The sequence below is a fragment of the Muntiacus reevesi genome, chromosome 3, assembly GCF_963930625.1.
Source record: "Muntiacus reevesi chromosome 3, mMunRee1.1, whole genome shotgun sequence".
Lineage (NCBI taxonomy): Eukaryota > Metazoa > Chordata > Mammalia > Artiodactyla > Cervidae > Muntiacus > Muntiacus reevesi.
The window spans coordinates 236,045,851-236,065,166 of record NC_089251.1 but is presented as its reverse complement, the minus strand read 5'-3'; the positions used below and the strand labels follow the sequence as shown (position 1 = coordinate 236,065,166).

The following is a 19,316-nucleotide window of genomic DNA, read 5'->3' as shown; positions in this document are numbered from 1 at the left end:
CTTGAGAGTCCCTTGGACTGCAAGGAGATCCAACCAGTCCATCCTAGAGGAGATCAGTCCTGGGTGTTCATTGGAAGGTCTGATGTTGAAGCTGAAACTCCAATACTTTGGCCACCAGTTGCAAAGAGCTGACTTATTTGAAAAGACCCTGATGATGGGAAAGATTGAGGGCAGGAGAAGGGGACGATAGAGGCTGAGATGGTTGGATGGCATCAGCAACTCAATGGACATGAGTTTGGGTGAACTCCCGGAGTCGGCAATGGACAGGGAGGCCCAGCATGCTGTGGTTCATTTGGTCACAAAGATTCGGACACTACTGAACTGAACTGAAAAATATATTAATATAAAAATCTTTTAAGATTTTTATTAATAATAAAAATATATCAATATAAAAATATTAATATAATTAATATAATATATTAATATAAGTTTAATTGGGCTTCCCTGGTGGCTCAGCAGTAAAGAATCTGCCTGCCAGTGCAGGAGACGTGGACTTGATCCCTGAATTAGGAAGATCTCCAGAAGAAAATGGCAATCCACTCCAGTATACTCACGGGGGAAATATCAGACAGAGGAGCCTGGAGGGCTACAGTCCACGTGGTGGCAAAAGTCAGACATTACTTAGCAAGTAAACAACAACAAATGTTTAATCAGTGGTCACAGGGAATCCGTAGTAGAACTAATAAAGACACTATACTTCATGGAATGATAATAAAATGTAAAAGGAAATGAAAGAGTAGTCATTTTTATTTAGTGGAGGCTTTAAAACAATATATGAATCTTTTGAAAATTTTGCCCTTCGATTTTTAGAGAAACTAGTATAATTTGGGGATTATTCTGGAGTAAAAATACTTTTAAGGCCTGCTTGAATAAAATCTTGTGATTGCAGTCATTTCTAGGGACTAAATCCATGAGAACTGAGCTCAGACTGCATTACCTAAGTGTTTCTGCCAGGGCTAAGAATAGAAGACTCTTGATAACACAATGCCAAATGGGAAACCATTGCCTTCTTGGAGTGAAATGAACAGTAATATCTGAGATTTTTTCTAACTAAGATAAATGGAAGGAATAAAGAGAAATTGATGATTTTACTGCTTGGCAGTCATACTAAATATCTTATTCTTTTAAGGACTTCCTTTATAATCTCAGTAGATAACCAATTTAATCCCACCATTTCTAATGAACCCTCACCTAAACGCCTCTCCTCTCTTCACTCCATACCATTTTCCTCATTTTTTTTCTCTCCTTGTCACTTTTGACCTAAGTTCCTCTTGCCATGCAATATCACTCAAACTTCCTCTCTATATGATATTATATTACTGCTTTCCATAAAACAATTATACAATCAAACACTCTAACTCCAACTCCAACAGAGAACAAGTATGTTGTCTAGTAAAGAATCAGTATATTGGCCAGCTAAAAAAGCTAACCAAAAGGGTTAGTCAGAAAGATTAATGTGTGGAGTTCCAAGAAAGATAAAGAAACTTTGGATCTGTTCTTAGTGTTCAAGGACCAAAATGTCAGGAAGTAAAAAGGAAACTAATAAGGAAAAATGGCTTTGTCTGCCAAAAGTTTAGAGAGGGGAGTATACCTATGCCCTTCATGAGTTTATAGAATGTTTGAAGGTTGAAAAAACTTATACTTGATCACAAATCGCTGACAGCATCTCTTCAAATGAATTGAAGAGACTGAACATTATAGCAATTTTATACATACATCCATATACAACATATATATGTATTTCTGCCTACACAGTTCAGAATATTTTCATATTGGTGAATCTTAACAATTTTTACCCCTTTCGGGGTCATAATGCATCAGAGACCATGTGATAGTCATTAACAAAGCTTGTCATCTATAGCTTAGCAACCGAACAACAAAAGATTCAGTAACTGCCACCATAATCAAAATTATAACTGTTCCATCATCACAAATGAGCTTCCTTTATATTCTCAGTCTTTACCCTGTTTCTGTCCCCTAGTAATCATTAATCTTTTTTCATCACTATAGTTTTGTCATTTTGAGGACATCAAGTAAATGTAATCATACAGTTTGCAACTTTTGGAGATAGACATCTTTCACTAAAGCACAATGTCTTTGAGATCCATCCAAGCTGTTGTATATATCAGTAAATTGTTTCTTTTTATTAGTGAAAAGTTTTCCACTGTGTGGATGTATCAGTTTATTTAACCACTCACCCACTGAAGGATATTTGAGTTGTTTATAGGTTTTTGCTATTACAAATGAAGCTGCTATGAATATTCATATAGAGGTTTTTGTGTGAATGTGTTTTCATGTCTCTAGGGTAAATGGCCAAGACTGTGATTACTGAGTCCTATTTACATGCTTAGTTACATGCTTAGTTTTATAAGAAACTGTCAAACTGTTTTCTAGAGTAGCGCTACCATTTTACATTCGTGCCAGCAATAGCTGAGAGATCCAGTCTCTTGAATCCTCATCAGCATTTGCTATAATGACTATTTTTTAATTTTAGTTATTCTATTAGGTGTGCAGTGGTATCTCACAGTGGTTCTAATTTATACTTCTCTAATGACTTATGATTTTGAACACCATTTACATCTTTATTTGCGATGTGTATCTCTTCTCTGAAAGGTCTTTTTTTGCTTGTTTGCTTGTTTTTGCACATTTCCTAACCAATTTGTTTTTATGCTGTTGAACTTCCAGAGCTCTTCACATATTCTAGATATAATATTTTTGTCAAATATGTGGTTTGCAAATACTTTCCTCCTGTCAGTAGTTTGTCTTCATCCTCTAACAGGTTTGGTTTTTTTCACAGTAAAAAGTTTTTAATTCCAATGAAGTCCAATTTAAAAATATTTTATTTTAGTTAAAAGGTTGTGCTTTCAGTATCATGTCTGAAAACTCATCTTCTAGCCCTTGGTCCTGAAGATTTTCCCCTACAATTTCCCTAAAGTTTGTACAGCTTTATGTCTTATATTTAGATTTATGATTTATTTTGAATTAATATTGTGTACACTGTGAAGTTTAGATTGAAGTTAATTTATTATTTTTTTTACTTACAGAACTCTAATTGTTCCAGTACCATTTTTTGAAAAGACAATTCTTCCTTCACCTTTGTCAAAAATCGCTTAGCTGAACTTGGATTCATTCAGTTCAGTTCAGTCGCTCGGTCCTGACTGACTCTTTGCAACCCCATGGACTGCAGCACACCAGGCCTTCCTGTCCATCACCAACTCCCAGAGTTTACTCAAACTCATGTCCATTGAGTCACTGATGCCATCCAATCATCTCATCCTGTGACGTCCCCTTCTCCTCCTGCCCTCAATCTTTCCCAGCATCAGGATCTTTTCAAATGAGTCAGTTCTTCGCATCAGGTGGCCAAAGTATTGCAGTTTCAGTTTCAACATCAGTCTTTCCAATGAATATTCAGGACTGATTTCCTTTAGGATGGACTGGTTGGATCTCCTTGCAGTCCAAGGGACTCTCAAGAGTCTTCTCCAACACCACAGAAATTGGGTTGCTGCTGCTGCTGCTGCTAAGTCGCTTCAGTTGTGTCTGACTCTGTTTGACCCCATAGATGGCAGCCCACCAGGTTCTGCCGTCCCTGGGATTCTCCAGGCAAAAACTTGGGTTAGTCTTAATTCTCTATTCTGTTCCATTGATCTATGTGTCTCTGAAAAGACATTTTAAAAACAAAACTACTTCCTTTAGAATAATTTCCTTCAAATTGAGGGCTTGGTCTTTCAGAAAAGAATGGAGACTCTTGGGAGTTTCATGCAGTTTGGATGACCAAATATAAGTTATATGCATGGATGGTTTGATATAACCATTATGAGTATTACAGGAGGAAACGTCAGATGCTTCCCATAAAAAGGAACCCACAAGTTACAAATATCAAGTTACTAAACACTTCAAGATTCAGTGCTTTATGCCAACTCTAGAATGATGCCAAAAGCTTTGAAAGATATTTAAATGAATATATTTTAAAGATATATACGTATATCTCTCTTTTCTGTTTTTCATTCCATTTCATACTCTAAAGATAGAAATTAGCAGGCCTGAGAACACACCAAATCCTGTTTCAAGATTTGTAGTCACTGAATATACTGTCAGTTGCAAAATGCCTGACTGCAGTTAATGACCTAAACTGCTGTAATTTATTCCAGTTTTCAAATAAACTCAGCTGACACTTATTTGACTAGCAAACCAAAGCAAACAGGAGTCTCATGAGCATGAATGAGATGTGAAAGACAATAAGAAAAACTGAAATTGTAGGCCAATTGCATGATATTTTCTATGGGAGAAGGGTGGATTTAAACTCTTTGAGTTTATTTTCATTTCCTTCAGTAAGTCTGGGTCTGTTTTCATCCATAATTAACACATTGGAATCTCTTTCTACTAAGCAACAACAATATAAAATAGGTGTTTCCTGAATTCTTTGAGGATTAAGTTGATGATAATCTCCTCTACAATACACATATAAGAAATCTACAAAATAAAATTCTTCTGTAAATTAGAAATGGACTTTTTCTATGGAATTTAACTCTTTCTGTTTATTTTATTCTCACTAATTCAGTTTAACTTTTCTAATAATTTTATTCTCTGATTCTACCCAAATTGGGAGTTACTGTATCATCTAAAATCATAGCCTTGGGGAAAGTCATGAATTTTCAAGAGAAAACATCTTTTCATGGGGTAGAGTTAAGGATATTGAGGGTTAAGGGGAACATGGTTAGGATAGAGGTGGAGAATAACATATGTGATCATAATGTGCCTATTTCAAGGAGAAAGGGAAAATAAAATATATCCAAACTCAGAGTTTATTGACATTAGCTGTTCTTAATCCATGCTATTTTCACACCTCACACTCCACTGAAAAATCTTGATGACTTGAACCTCTACCAATTTTTAATATCAAATACCTTCACATCATCAATAAAACTGGTTTGATTTAATAACCCTTTTCCACATTACCATCTATGTGTCAGAGGCCTAACTGCTGCCCCTTGGTTTGCCTCTGCTGAGCTCATTTGTGGGAAACATTTTTAAAGGGCAACCACAGTGAGTCAAACGTGTTGTTTCCACAATTGCACAGCTGTGGTATCTTTGTGGACTTTTCTATTAATAACATTACTTGTTATTTATAAGCAGGACATTGTAATTGTGCTGATTTCATTAGCCCAGTCATATGGCTTCTTTTAGGGTCTTTAAAAGTGAACAGCTGGTTTTCACAAACGTTTATTAAATAATTATGATTCAAGATTTAGCTTCAAAATCTGAAACTTTACTTAAGCTTTAATTGGCAACAACAGCGGGCATGAAAATTCTAGGCGTGATATGTGGCAGGTGCAATGTGCTGATAAAATATCTTTTTTAATTTCTACTATTAGGGTAGAAAATTATTAATTACCCCTGGAATACTAATCAAAAGAAAGAAATAGTTCAAATGGTTAGGCTAATAATCTATTAGAATTAAACTGCATTTGAAAAATCAGATGGAGTCATGAATTAACTAAAATTAGTCTTTTTAGATGAACTAGGTTAATCTAGAACAAAATTACTTGCACCACTTTAAAACCTATTCCATTTCTAAGTCCTCAATAAATATTTTCTGTTCTTTCCTGATGTATTGTGCCTCAGCCAAAATTTATCTACTCTCCTCTTCAATGTCTGTTACTATTTTGACTGCTCATCAGATGTTTCTTTGAACCTCAAACATATGCACCAGAAGCAGGGCTAAGAACACAGGTCCTATCTAATAATATTAGAGAATACTAATAATTAACTAGATCATCTCTTTAATTCTTTATAAATAAGTAGCAACATATTTTGGTGACTTAGAATAAAATATTGTTCAAGTAAATCCATTAGAGCATGATAAAACCTTACCTGCTTTACTGTGATAGGCAGAGAGCTAGATTCTGGTATTACTCTGCTATCTCCTAGCTTGAAGAGAGTGGGAAAGTTACAAGAAGTTAGTGCTTAAAAGGAATAGATCACCATTTGATCTAGAAGGTAAAAAACTCTAGATTTTTATGTCAGAACACATATTCCTATCTTAATTTTCTGCTCTATTCTGAGGTATGAGAAAGAAGAAAGAAATATATTTTTTAAAAATGCTGCCAAGAAGTAATTCTCAGCAATTGATTAAAGAAACTGCAACCAGAGCTGTACAGTCATCATAACATCAATCTTCTTCCTTTAAATCAGCCAGGAACACTTGTTTCTTAGCACTAGTTGAGGATAGGTGCTTCTAGCCTTAAACAGGGAGGTTTGCACTTCAAATTCCTTATCAACAACTTTTCATCATAAAAGAGCAAAATTTATGACACTAATTGGTGGAGAATATTATCATATATTGTTTTCCTGTCATCAAAAAAGATGAGCACACACATGTCTTTGAAAATAGTACTTAGGTTTTTATGCAGTTGGAAGAAAAAAATTAGGTAGATGGTTCTTACTCTTAAAATTTTCCAGGTCATATATTAATAAAAAATGTTTCAAATTTAGTTCTATGTTTAAAATATTATAATAGCATCAGAAAGAATTTAATTTATATATATTTTTCATTAAAAAGAGTAATTCACACAAAATAACATACCATAGTTTTAAGGCATTAAAAAACACAAATAACAAAAATGAAGGACTTGAAATAAAACTGGTAAAGGAAATAAACAGCTAGTTATCAGGAAAAACATAAAAACATATGAAAAGGTGTTCAACCTCACTAATAATTAAAAACACAGATTAAAACATGAAAGTTATTTTGCACCTATAAAATTAGTTAAAATTTTTACAAGTTTGATAATTTTGGGAAGCAAAGGTTTGAGGGAAGTAAGAATCCTCATACATTGTTGAAGAAAGTGCAAATTACCGAAATGTTTTATGAAGGCAATTTTGCAATATCTACAAAAGTAAAAAGTCTGCTCTCTTTGATATATAAATCCCACTGTTAAAAAGTCACCCTACATAAATATCTACAAAATAATGCCAAAATATATGTGTAAATGATTATTACAACAAAAAAAATAAATAAAACAACCTAAATCCTTATCAAGACTGGCTAAATAAATAAAGTTCATCCATATAATTAAATGTAACACAGTCATTAATGTGATTATAGGACTGAATAATCTATACTGATAATGTGGAAAATGATCCAAATATATTAGGTCAAAAAAACAAAGCATGAACACAGTATAAATTCCTCTTATATAAACATAAAAAGGGTATACATTTACATGCAGATGTGGGCATTAAAATGTTTATGAAAAGATATGCAAGAAGCAGTTAAGTGATTGCCTTTGAGGAGAGATACTCTAAATAAGAATAGAGCAATACTCTTGCTTTTTTATTTTTCTATGGCTAGAGTTAAATGCATGAGTGTTCAGTCCTGTCTGACTCTTTGTAACCCATGGACTGCAGCCCTCTAGGCTCCTCTGTCCATGGGATTTCCCAGGATCTTTAGGTGATCTTACTGATCCAGGAATCAAACAATGTTTAAATGCAAGATCCGAAACTCTGTGCCCGAGATTTACTGAATCTACATCTCGACAAGATTCCTGGCGATATGTAAAATTAAAATTTGGTAGTTCAGTTCAGTTGCTCAGTCATGTCCGACTCTTTGAGACCCCATGGACTGCAGCACACCGGGCCTCCCTGTCCATCAACAACTCCCAGAACTTGCTCAAACTCATGTCCATTGAGTCAGTGATGCCATCCATCCATGTCATCCTCTGGCATCCCCTTCTCCTCCTGCCTTCAATCTTTTCCAGCATCAGGGTCCTTTCTAGTCAGTCAGTTCTTCTCAACAGGTGGCCAAAGCATTGGAGTTTTAGGTTCAGCATCGGTCTTTCCAATATCCAGGACTGACTTCTTTAGGATAGGCTGGTTGGATCTCATTGCTGTCCAAGGGACTCTTAAGAGTCATCTCCAACACCACAGTTCAGAAGCATCAATTCTTTGGCACTCAGCTTTCTTTATAGACCAACTCTCACATCCTTACATGACTACTGGAAAATCCATAGCTTTGACTAGATGGACCTTTGTTGGCAAAGTAATGTCTCTGCTTTGTAATATGCTGTCTAAGTTGGTCATAACCTTTCTTCCAAGGAGCAAGTGTCTTTTAATTTCATGACTTCAGTCACCATCTGCAGTGATTTTGAAGCCCCCAAAAATAAAGTCTCACTGTTTCCATAGTTTCACCACCTATTTGCCATAAAGGGATGGGACCGGATGCCATGATCTTAGTTTTCTGAATGTTGAGCTTTAAGCCAACTTTTTCACTCTCCTCTTCACTTTCATCAACAGGCTCTTTAATTCTTCTTCACTTTCTGCCCTAAGGGTGGTGTCATCTGCATATCTGAGGTTATTGATATTTCTTCCAGCAATCTTGATTCCTTGTGCTTCATCCAGCCAGGCATTTTGCATGATATACTCTGCATATAAGTTAAATAAGCAGAATGACAATATGCAGCCTTGACATTCTCCTTTTCCTATTTGGCACCAGTCTGTTGTTCCATGTCCAGTTCTAACTGTTGCTTCCTGACCTGCATGCAGATTTCTCTGGAGGCAGGTCAGGTGGTCTGGAATTCCCATCTCTTTAAGAATTTTTCAGAGTTTGTTGTGATCCACACAGTCGAAGGCTTTAGCACAGTGAATAAAGCAGAAATAGATGTTTTTCTGGAACTCTCTCACTTTTTCAATGATCCAACACAAGTTGGCAATTTGATCTCTGGTTCCTCTGCCTTTTTTAAATCCAGCTTGAACATCTGGAGATTCTTGGTTCACGTATTGCTGAAGCCTGGCTTGGAGAATTATGAGCATTACTTTGCTAGCATGTCAGATGAGTGCAATTGTGTGGTAGCTTGAACATTCTTTGGAATTGCCTTTCTTTGGAACTGGAATGAAAACTGACCTTTTCCAGTACTGTGGCCACTGCTGAGTTTTCCAAATTTGCTGACATATTGAGTGCAGCACTTTCACAGCATCATCTTTTAAGATTTGAAATAGCTCAACTGGAGTTTCATCACCTCCACTAGCTTTGTTCTTAATGATGTTTCCTAAGGCCCACTTGACTTCACATTCCAGGATGTCTGGCTCTAGGTAAGTGATCACACCATCATGGTTATCTGGGTCATGAAGATCTTTTTTGTATAGTTCTTCTGTGTATGCTTGCCACCTCTTAATATCATCTGCTTCCGTTAGGCCCATACCATTTCTGTCCTTTATTTTTCCCATCTTTGTATGAGACGTTTCCTTGATGTCTCTAACTTTCTTGAAGAAGTCTCTAGTCTTTCCCATTTTATGGTTAACCCTAGGTATGTGCAATTCCTTTTGCACACCTGGATCACAGCATTCATTATACAGTACTCACAACTTTGTACTTATCTAAATTCCACATTAGAGGTGAGGTTGTTAAAAGCAAGATCGAAATTGTTTGTTTTTCTTGTTTGGCTGCACAGAGCAGCTTGTATGATCTTTGTTCCCCAACCAGGGACTGAACCCGGGGCCTCTGCAGTGAAAGCATGAAATCCTAACTACTGAACAGCCAGGGTATTTGATAAGATTTCTGTTGTAGTTGCTGTTCTATATTGCACGTAGCACACAATAGACCATAAGTGTTTGTTAAGTAAATGAGTAAATATGCAAGAAAAGATGAATGAAAAAATAAATGCAAATTTATTTTGCAAATAAATTTATTGTATTTATAAATAAATGCAAGTTTATTGCTCTTTTATCACAAGTCATCAAATAGCAATATAGAAATATTCATTATAAGTGACAGAAAAAGTAATCTCTTAAGAATTATTTTTTAAAAACCACTATGTTTAAATATATACATTTCACAGAAACACATTACAAATATTTTTACCCTCAACAAATAGTACATAAATCCAGGATTCCAACTAAAATCTCTTAAAATTTTTGTCCTTTCTTTTAATAAGTCCTACATAATATCACCAGTTGGAGCACAAGTTAATAGTTGAAAAGATACAAATAAATTACTGTTAGATAGCTATTGTTTCCCTGATGACACACAAATTATGCTACTGTTTATCTTTAAGACTGCAGCTGCTGCTGATTCTGCGTCACTGTTTACTATAATTACAACCTTCGGATTTCATTCTGACCCATATCCCATTATAGGATGTGCCCAGGCCAGATGAGCAATTTCAGAAATCAGCAGCACTGATGGATTTTTGCAAAACTGTGGCAATAGAAATCTCTTTTTTCTGGTAGTATGAAAATTCTTTAGTATCACTTCCCCCTTCAACCAAAAATTCCTCACCTGGCTGTTTCTCGCCACTCAGCATCCTCACCTTCACGCCAGCAAATCTCATCGAGTTCCGTGAAGAGGTCATGAGGAATGTGCTCCTCATCATCATCCTCAGTCCCAAGAATAAACTGTACTCGCTGTGACGGGGTGTCTATGGATACCAGAGACAGGAACACGCATTAACAAGACCTGCAGCTGTGAATGTCCCAGTTACCACCTTCCACATCACTCACATCTCCCCCACGGCAGCACTCATCCAGAATAGACTTGAGAAATGAAGATGAATTCAGTATTACATTAAGTTCAGTAAAATATGGGATCATAAACACATAAAATGTCAATATATAATGTACTATATCATCAAAAATAAAATCAAATGTGATGATTATTTTGGATTACTTAAGCATCATGGAAAATATTTCCACATCTCTCATACACACAGGCACAGTTTCTCTCATCACATTGCTACACTATATGGTCATATTCAGAAGAGTAGACTATGATAAAATTCACTTACATTAAAACTGTGCTGAATATAATTCACCAAAAAGAACTCCTTTGTGAGGCTTCTTGGCAATTACACCCATATCTTTCCCCTCACCCCTGGCAACCATTAATCTGGTCCCTACTGCTATAGTTTTGCCTTTTCCAGAATGCCATACAAGTGGAAATATATGGTATATAGCTTTTAGAGACTTATTCACTTACCGATATGCCTTTAAGGTTTTGAGATTTATCTGTGTCACTGAATATATCAGTAATTCATTCTTTTTATTGCTAAGTAATAGTTCATTGTATGAATGTATCTTGTTTTGCTTATCTAGTCACTTGTTGAAGGATATTAAATTTATGGATTTTTCAATTATGAATAGAACTGCTACAAATATTCTAAATTTTTGTGTGAGTGTAAATTTTTATTCTCTGGGGTAAATACTTAGGAGTAGAATTGCTGGGTTACCTGGTAAATATATGCTCAATCAATACATTTGTGATGAAAATTATAAAACTTTATTGAATGGTATAAAATTAGACCTAAATAAATTAATATATTTATATTAATGGAAGAGCCCAATAGTGGAAAACCATCTTATAAATTCAATGCTATTACAATAAAATATCTGGTATTTTCAACTATTTTTTAAAACATAAGAGAAAGAATAAATCAGTAACAAACCATAGTGATCACTTAAATCTATAGTATTAAATATTTTGTGAAAATAAACCAATTAATAAGTAATTTAAAGGATTAGGTTATAATTAAGTCACAACTGGGAGGATTTTGTTGGAAGTCAAAACTGAAAAATATACATGTAATATAAAATATGATATAGTCTCATACTTTTTGTATCAATAAATGTTTGCAGTGGGGCCCTAGCTTCTGCCTACGTTAATAGCCTTACCTTCTGCCTTGTAATTCCACTCTGGGTACCTTAGTTTACTTTCAGATTTTTAAAAATAGCATGTTCCTTCCCATTTCAGGGCCACTGCACATACTGTCTCCTCTAGATCTCCTGTATCTTTCATCATCTACTTCACTGTAATATACTTTGGCAAGCCTACCTAACAGACTCATAAAACACACACACACACACACACACACACACACACGATCACACCCATATGCAACAATTAAGTCAGGCACTTGTTATCTTAATTCACAGCACTCTATATTTCTCCTTGTTATACTTTTCTTAATTGCAATTTAAAATTTACTGTTCAATAACAAATTAAATACTTTAAGGAGAAAATATTTCCAGCTGACAGAATTAGTTCCCTAGAAGAAGACAGGATCAAGTCCCTAAAGAAGAATAATGCATGTAAAAGATACTTTTAAAATTAAAAGCATCATACAAGTATTATTAATGATGACTGATGCTGATGCTAGTGGTAGTGGGGATGGATACAATGAAAACATAGCCCTGTCAAAATAAAGAGGTTTAGATTTTTTTTTCTTTTTTTTCCCCCCATTTATTTTTTATTAGTTGGAGGCTAATTACTTTACAATATTGTAGTGGTTTTTGTCATACATTCCGCATCCCGATCCCCACTCCCACCTCCCTCTCTACCCGATCCCTCTGGATCTTCCCAGTGCACCAGGCCCGAACATTTGTCTCATGCATCCAGCCTGGGCTGGTAATGTTTCTGTTTAGAATTTGAAGTAGGGAGAATGAGAAAATACTAGTGCCATTAATTGAAAGAGGGTTATAACATGGATGAGCCTTGAAGATGCTAAGTGAAATGTCAGACAGAGAAACACAAATACTATTAATATATGATCTTACTTATACATGGAATATAAAAAAAGATAAAACAATAAAACCAAAGCATTAGCTACTCAGTCTTTGTGACCCTGTGCACTATAGCCCACCAGGCTCCTCTGTCCATGGAATTCTCCAGGCAAGAATACTGGTATGGATAGCCATTCCCTTCTCCAAGGATCTTCCTGACCCAGGGATTGAACTCATATCTCCTGTGTTGCAGGCAGATTCTTTATCATCTGAGCTAAACTCATGAGAAAAGAGATCAGACTTGTGTTTACCAGCAGTACAGAGTGGAAAGAGGAGAAAGTGGAGAAAAGTGGTCAAAAGGTATAAACTTCCAGCTGTAAGTACTACGGATGTAATAGACAACATGATGACTACACTTAATACAGGTTTATGATATGTAAATAAGTTGTTGAGTAAATTCTACAAGTTCTCATCTCAAGGAGACATCTTTTTCTTTTCATTGTATCCTGGTTGGATGTCCTTGCAGTCCCTTGGACTGCAAGGACATCCAACCAGTCCATCTTAAAGGAGATCAGTCCCTTGGACTGCAAGGACATCCAACCAGTCCATCTTAAAGGAGATCAGTCCTGGGTGTTCATTGGAAGGACTGATGCTGAAACTGAAACTCCAATACTTTGGCCACCTCATGAGAAGAGTTGACTCATTGGAAAAGACCTTGATGCTGGGAGGGATTGAGGACAGGAGGAGAAGGGGACGACAGAGGATGAGATGGCTGGATGGCATCACTGACTCAATGGGCATGAGTTTGAATAAACTCTGGGAGTTGGTGATGGACAGGGAGGCCTGGTGTACTGCGATTCATGGGGTCACACAGAGTCGGACACGACTGAGCGACTGAACTGATAAGAAATAATGTGATGAACGTTAACTAAACCTATCATGGTAGTCATTTCACAACATATGTAAAGCAAATCATCATGTGCTTATACTGTGAGGTATGTCAGTTATTTTTCAACAAAACTCGGGAAAAAAGGGTTGTCAGAATGAGGAGCCACTATTGTAGGCTGATAGCACAGGAGACATCTTTTAGATATGCTGAGTTTGAGGTGATTACAGTTCAAACACATAAATATGGTCACTGGACTGCTGGATATTTGATTCTAGAAAAGAGGACAAGGTCAGAGGTAAAGACATAGGTTGCATTTAACTAGAGAAGTAATATGATTACAACAAATAAGGACTCAAAAATGAAAAACAAGAGAAGACTCAGTATCAGGGGAATAATATGATTTAATACTTAGGATGAGGAAGAGGAGTTAAAAAATCAGAAAAGGATTAGATGGCTATGTAAAAGGAGTGGTACACTGAACAAATACATAATGAACACCTTTCATTGGTCAGGTGAATTAGACAGACATAAACAGAAAGGAAAAACTACTCTGTCCTTATAAAACTTACATTTGATGAAAAGAGTAGTATAACAGGGTCAAGGTAGAAAAGAACAAATCAATAATGTCAGATGCTGTAGAATCCATGATAAGAACTAACAGCAATAGGATTTTAATAGCTTAATATTCAACAGCACTGGAATTCCAAAGACCATATATTACTTTTACAATCATAACTAAACTATTTCTATTGGAATATAGACCATATTTTCAACAAATGGTTACTTAAAATCAAATTTACAAAGTTATACTATAGGAAGAAAACCACTAATAGAATCATAATTGAAAATAAGCAAGTTCCTTTGCAAACTTTTATGTTTTCATTACTAGTTATGCTACTCAAACTGCTTTAGTTACTCACATGCTAATTATAAAGTGGTTGGCTATGGTGAGATTATAAGACAAGGGAAAAAGTCAAAACAGATTTTTTAAAGTATCAATATCTTCTATGGATCAAGCATTTTCATATAACATCTCGTTATGTCTGAGCAATAACCTACTCAAAAGGACACACATCACTCAGTCTGAAAATGCAAGGAACGTAATGAAAGAGCTAGAACATCCATGTCAGGAATAAGAAGACTCAATATTAACAGGATGACAGTTCTTCCCAACTTGATCTGTAGATTTAATGCAAACCCAATCAAAATCTCGTCAAGTTGTTTTATGGACACCAACAAACTGATTCTAAAGTTTATATGGAAAGGTAAAGGCAGAAGACCCAGAATAGCCAACAAAATATTGAAGGAGTAGAACAAAGAAGACTGACATTCCACAACTTCAAGACTTACTATAGAGCTACAACAATCAGGAAAGTGTGATAATGGCAGAATAACAGACAAAAAGATCAATGGAACAGAATAAAGAGCCCGACAATAGAATTCCGTAAATACAGTCATCCGATTTTTGACAAAGGAGCCAGAGTAGTAAAATTTCTTCATCAAATGCTCACCCACGTGCACTGATCTAGACACAAACCGTACAACACTTTTCCAAAACAAACTCAAAATGGATCCTGTGTGTGTGCGCTCAATCATGTCTCACTCTTTTGCAACCCCAGGGACTGTAGCCCACCAGGCTCCTCTGTGCATGGGATTTTCCAGGTGAGAGTGAGTGGGTTGCCATTTCCTCCTCCAGGAGATCTTCCCCACCCAAAGATCAAACCCACATCTCTTGAGCTTCCTGCATTGGCAGATGGATTCTTTACCACTGCACCACCTGGAAGTCCCAAAAATGGATCACAGATCTACATGTAAAACACAAACACAGAAAACCCTCAGAAGATAGCATAGGAGAAAACCCAGATGACCTTGAGTATGGTGATGCCTTTTTAGATACAGCACTAAAGATAACTATCCATGAATGAAAGATGATGTCAAAAAAATTGGAAGACAAGCTATAGACTTGAAAAAGGCACAATCTGATAAAGGACCATTATCCAAAATACACAAAGACCTCTTAATGCTCAACATTAATAAAACCAATATGAGAGTCCTTTGGACTGCAAGGAGATCCAACCAGTCCATCTTAAAGGAAATCAGTCCTGAATATTCACTGGAAGGACTGATGCTGAAGCTGAAACTCCAATACTTTGGCCACCTGATGCGAAGAACTGACTCCTTGGAAAAGACCCTGATGCTGGGAAAGATTGAGGGCAGGAGGAGATGGGGACGACAGAGGATGAGATGGCTGGATGGCATCACCAACTCAATGGACATGAGTTTCAGTAAACTTCAGGAGTTGGTGATGGACCGGGAGGCCTGGCATGCTGCAGTTCATGGGGTCACAAAGAGTTGGACATGACTGAACTGAACTGAATAAAACCAAAAACTTGTTTTTAAAAAACGGGTCAAAAATTTTAATGGGTAACTCACCAAAGAAGATATACTGATGGGAAATAAGTATATGAAAAGATGTTCCATGTCACATGTTATTAGGGAAATTCAGATTAAAACAACGAGATAACATTATGCACCTATTAAAATGCCCTCAATCCAGAATTCTAACCACACCAAATCCCAGCAAGGATGTGAAGCAACAGAAACTCTCATTCACTTCTACTGGAAATGTAAAATCTTATGGCCACTTTGGAAGATGGCTTAGCTTCTTACAAAACTAACCATACTTTTACTATGTGATCCAGTAATTGCTCTCCTTGATATTTACCCAAGGGAGTTGAAACTTATGCCTACCAAAGAAACCCTATACACGGATGTTTATAGCAGTTTTATTCATAATTGCAAAAACTTGGAAGAAAGCAAGATGTCCTTCAGTAGGTGAATGGATAAATATGTTATGATTCATCTAGACAGCAAACTATTATTCAATGCTAAAGTTAAATGAGATACTAAGCCATGAAAAGACATAGAGGAATGTTACATGTATTAGTTGGTGAAAGAACCTAATCTGAAAAGGCTACATTCTGTATGATTTCAACTATGTGACATTCTGGAAAACTATGGTGAGAGTAAAAAGGTCAGCGGTTGTTGGAAGTGGGAGTGGGAGGAAGGGACTGAATATAAAGGATTTTGAGGGCATTAAAACATTTAGTATGATATTAAAATGACAGGTATATGCCATTATACATTTGTTCAATCCCATAGATATACAACACCAAAGCGAGCCCTAAGGTAAACTGTGGCTTTGGACAGGATTATGATGTGTCCACACAGGTTCATCCTTGGTAAAAATGTACCATTCTGGTGAGCAATATTAATAGTAGGGGAGGCAAGGAGTGGGAGCAATGAGTATATGGGAATTCTCTGTACCTTCCTGTGAATTTTGATGTACACCTAAAATTGTTCTAAAGAATAAAGGTTTAAAATGTAGGGGACCTCAGTTTTCAAATTGTTCACTTGTTCCCACCAATGTGCATCACTGTATCATATATATAATGACATATATTCAAGAAAATATAAGAAAAAGGAAAAAGAAGCTACATTTACATAGTTTATTTGCTTCAGGCATTAGCAAAACATTTCTCTTTTTGGATGCTAATATGTAAGATTTGGTTGTATTACCAAATGTTTTAAGAAATTTGTTAACTAAATTTTACAGCAAAATGAATAAGAATTCAATCAATAGCCAAGTCTCCAGCTTAACTACTTCAAAAGAAGATGCCAATTTCCTAGATGTAGTATGAATGTTGATTTTGAAATGAGGCTGCTGAATTCCCATGAATGTCCTTAAGGAAATTACAGTGTAGCAGATACATTTATGATTTAGTTTATCTGAAATAAGATGCTCATATTATATTTTTCCTAAAAGCACAATATCTGGGTGATAATAATAAATACTAAACCCAGTCATATCAGAGTCAAGACAGCCTGTTACCTTTATGACTGGTTGCTCTGGACCAAAAAAAAAAAAAAAACCAAACTTAAATCAGAGCTTCAAGTAGCTATTAAAAAAGAGAAAAAATTGCAATTTTAGAGTTACACTAAGAAATCAATTATATTTTTCTATTAGACCTACCCCTGTGACAAGACAGCAGTTTTGTGTCTCACAGCAGCCTATTTTAACTGCTAACTCACTTATCGCATTCCAGAGCAGCCACGCCTCAACACTGGCATTATGTTCCTCATGCTTTTGAAACAATTTCTCTCATCACTGTTTTCAATGACTTATTTCAGTGTATCCTGCATCAGTAATCTGAGTATCTATAATATTCACCATGTACCCAATCTCCCTAACTCTACTATGTGCAGGAACATTATGTTTAAGACTTCTTAGTGTTTCCCCTAATACAGCATGAGGATCACTCATCACAACATAGCCACGAAATAATATGAAGAAATAAGAACCTCACAGTTATGAATAAAGAGGTTTGGAAAGTCTGAGGTAGAGTATCATATATTTAAAAGACTTCTCAAACTCACAGTGATAATAACAGGAAATAATTTTAAAAGTAGGATAATTTATTCTTGGACAAAAGATACCTTATTTGGGTTTTAAATAAATAGAACTTCTTATATCTGGCTTTTCATCCTTTAAAGTAGAAATGATTTTACAGGTATTAGGTTATGCTCACAAAAATCTTTTTATGATCATCCTGTCACCATATTTTTAATGTCTTAAAAAGAGATTCATATTATGTTTCAACACAGCAAATGTTCAAAATGTGTTATTCAATGACCTTTTAAATGTCTATTCAACTTAAAATTATATGACATAAATCATATAAATTATAGTAATATCAATATCAGAAAAAATTTCTAAGCATAAATATTTTTATGATGTTGATAGCTATTTTATTTATTTTTAAGATAGCCACTGAAAACATCCTGACCTGCATGCTCAGTCATGTCCAACTCTTTTTTTTTTTTTTTTATGTCCAACTCTTTGTAACCTCAGGGACTATATAGCCTGCCAGGCTCCTCTGTCCATAGATCATTGTTATGCAAACTGTAGCTAAGACTCTAATAGATTAAGATAAGGATCTGTTTCTGTATTTAGTAAAATTATAATGGAAATAAATTACAAAATATAGAAAACTACACTAGGGAAAAAGGGTCTCAGCCTCTTAGTAGCCTCTTCTGGAATTTGTAGATACATCAAACTATATTAAAAGAATGAAAGTATAAGCCACAAGTGTGGGAAGATAATTGAAATATGAAAACAAAAGACTTATATCCATAATATGCTAAGAACTTCCACAAATCAAAAAAAAAAACAACCCAATTAAAAAATAAAAAACAAGCATAATACTTGAACAGGCACTTCATAGAAGAGACTATCCAAATAGTCAAAAAGCAAATGCTAGATTACATAACCTCACTGGTAATCAAGAAACGCAAATTAAGACAATGACATACCATTATACCCCTGATCAGATGGTTAATGTTAACAGAATGAAATTGTCAGGTGTTAGTTAGAATGTAAACAACAAACGCTCTCACACTTTACTGGTGAAAGTATAGACATGCACCCTACTTTGGAAACTGGTATCCTCTACTAAAATTGAAATGCACATATCCTATGACTCAGTAATAAATAATTTCATTCTTAGGTATAAGAAATGCATATATGCACCAAGAGCCAAGAGACATATGTTCACAGCAGCGTTCTTCATAGTATCTCCAAAAATTAAATGATCTAAATGTCCATAAATAGTAGAATGCATGGTGTATATACAAGTGAATGAACACTATGCCACAATAAAAATGAATAAACCAAAGCTACAGTCAAAAACATTTTGAATCCCACTAACACACTGTTGGGCAACTGATCAAGACACATACACCTCCTATATGACTTCATTTATAAAAAATTCAAAAACAGGCAGGACACACAATGTAAGAAGACAGACTAGAGATCCTTTTGGGGAAAAGGGAGAAAGTAGTAATGGGGAGTGAGGACAAAGTGGGTTTCTGGAGTGCT

At 35.5% G+C, this 19,316-nt stretch overlaps 1 protein-coding gene across 3 annotated transcripts in view; it reads right to left on the bottom strand.

Annotated features, from left to right (window-relative positions):
• Positions 1-19,316, bottom strand: part of SLC4A10 (solute carrier family 4 member 10) — a 225,745-nt gene that overhangs the window by 144,206 nt on the left and 62,223 nt on the right. For all 3 annotated transcript variants that reach the window (XM_065927869.1, XM_065927870.1, XM_065927871.1), the window contains one exon: positions 10,274-10,412. In XM_065927869.1, the coding sequence (XP_065783941.1) occupies positions 10,274-10,412 (139 nt within the window). The remainder of the gene's footprint in view (positions 1-10,273; positions 10,413-19,316) is intronic.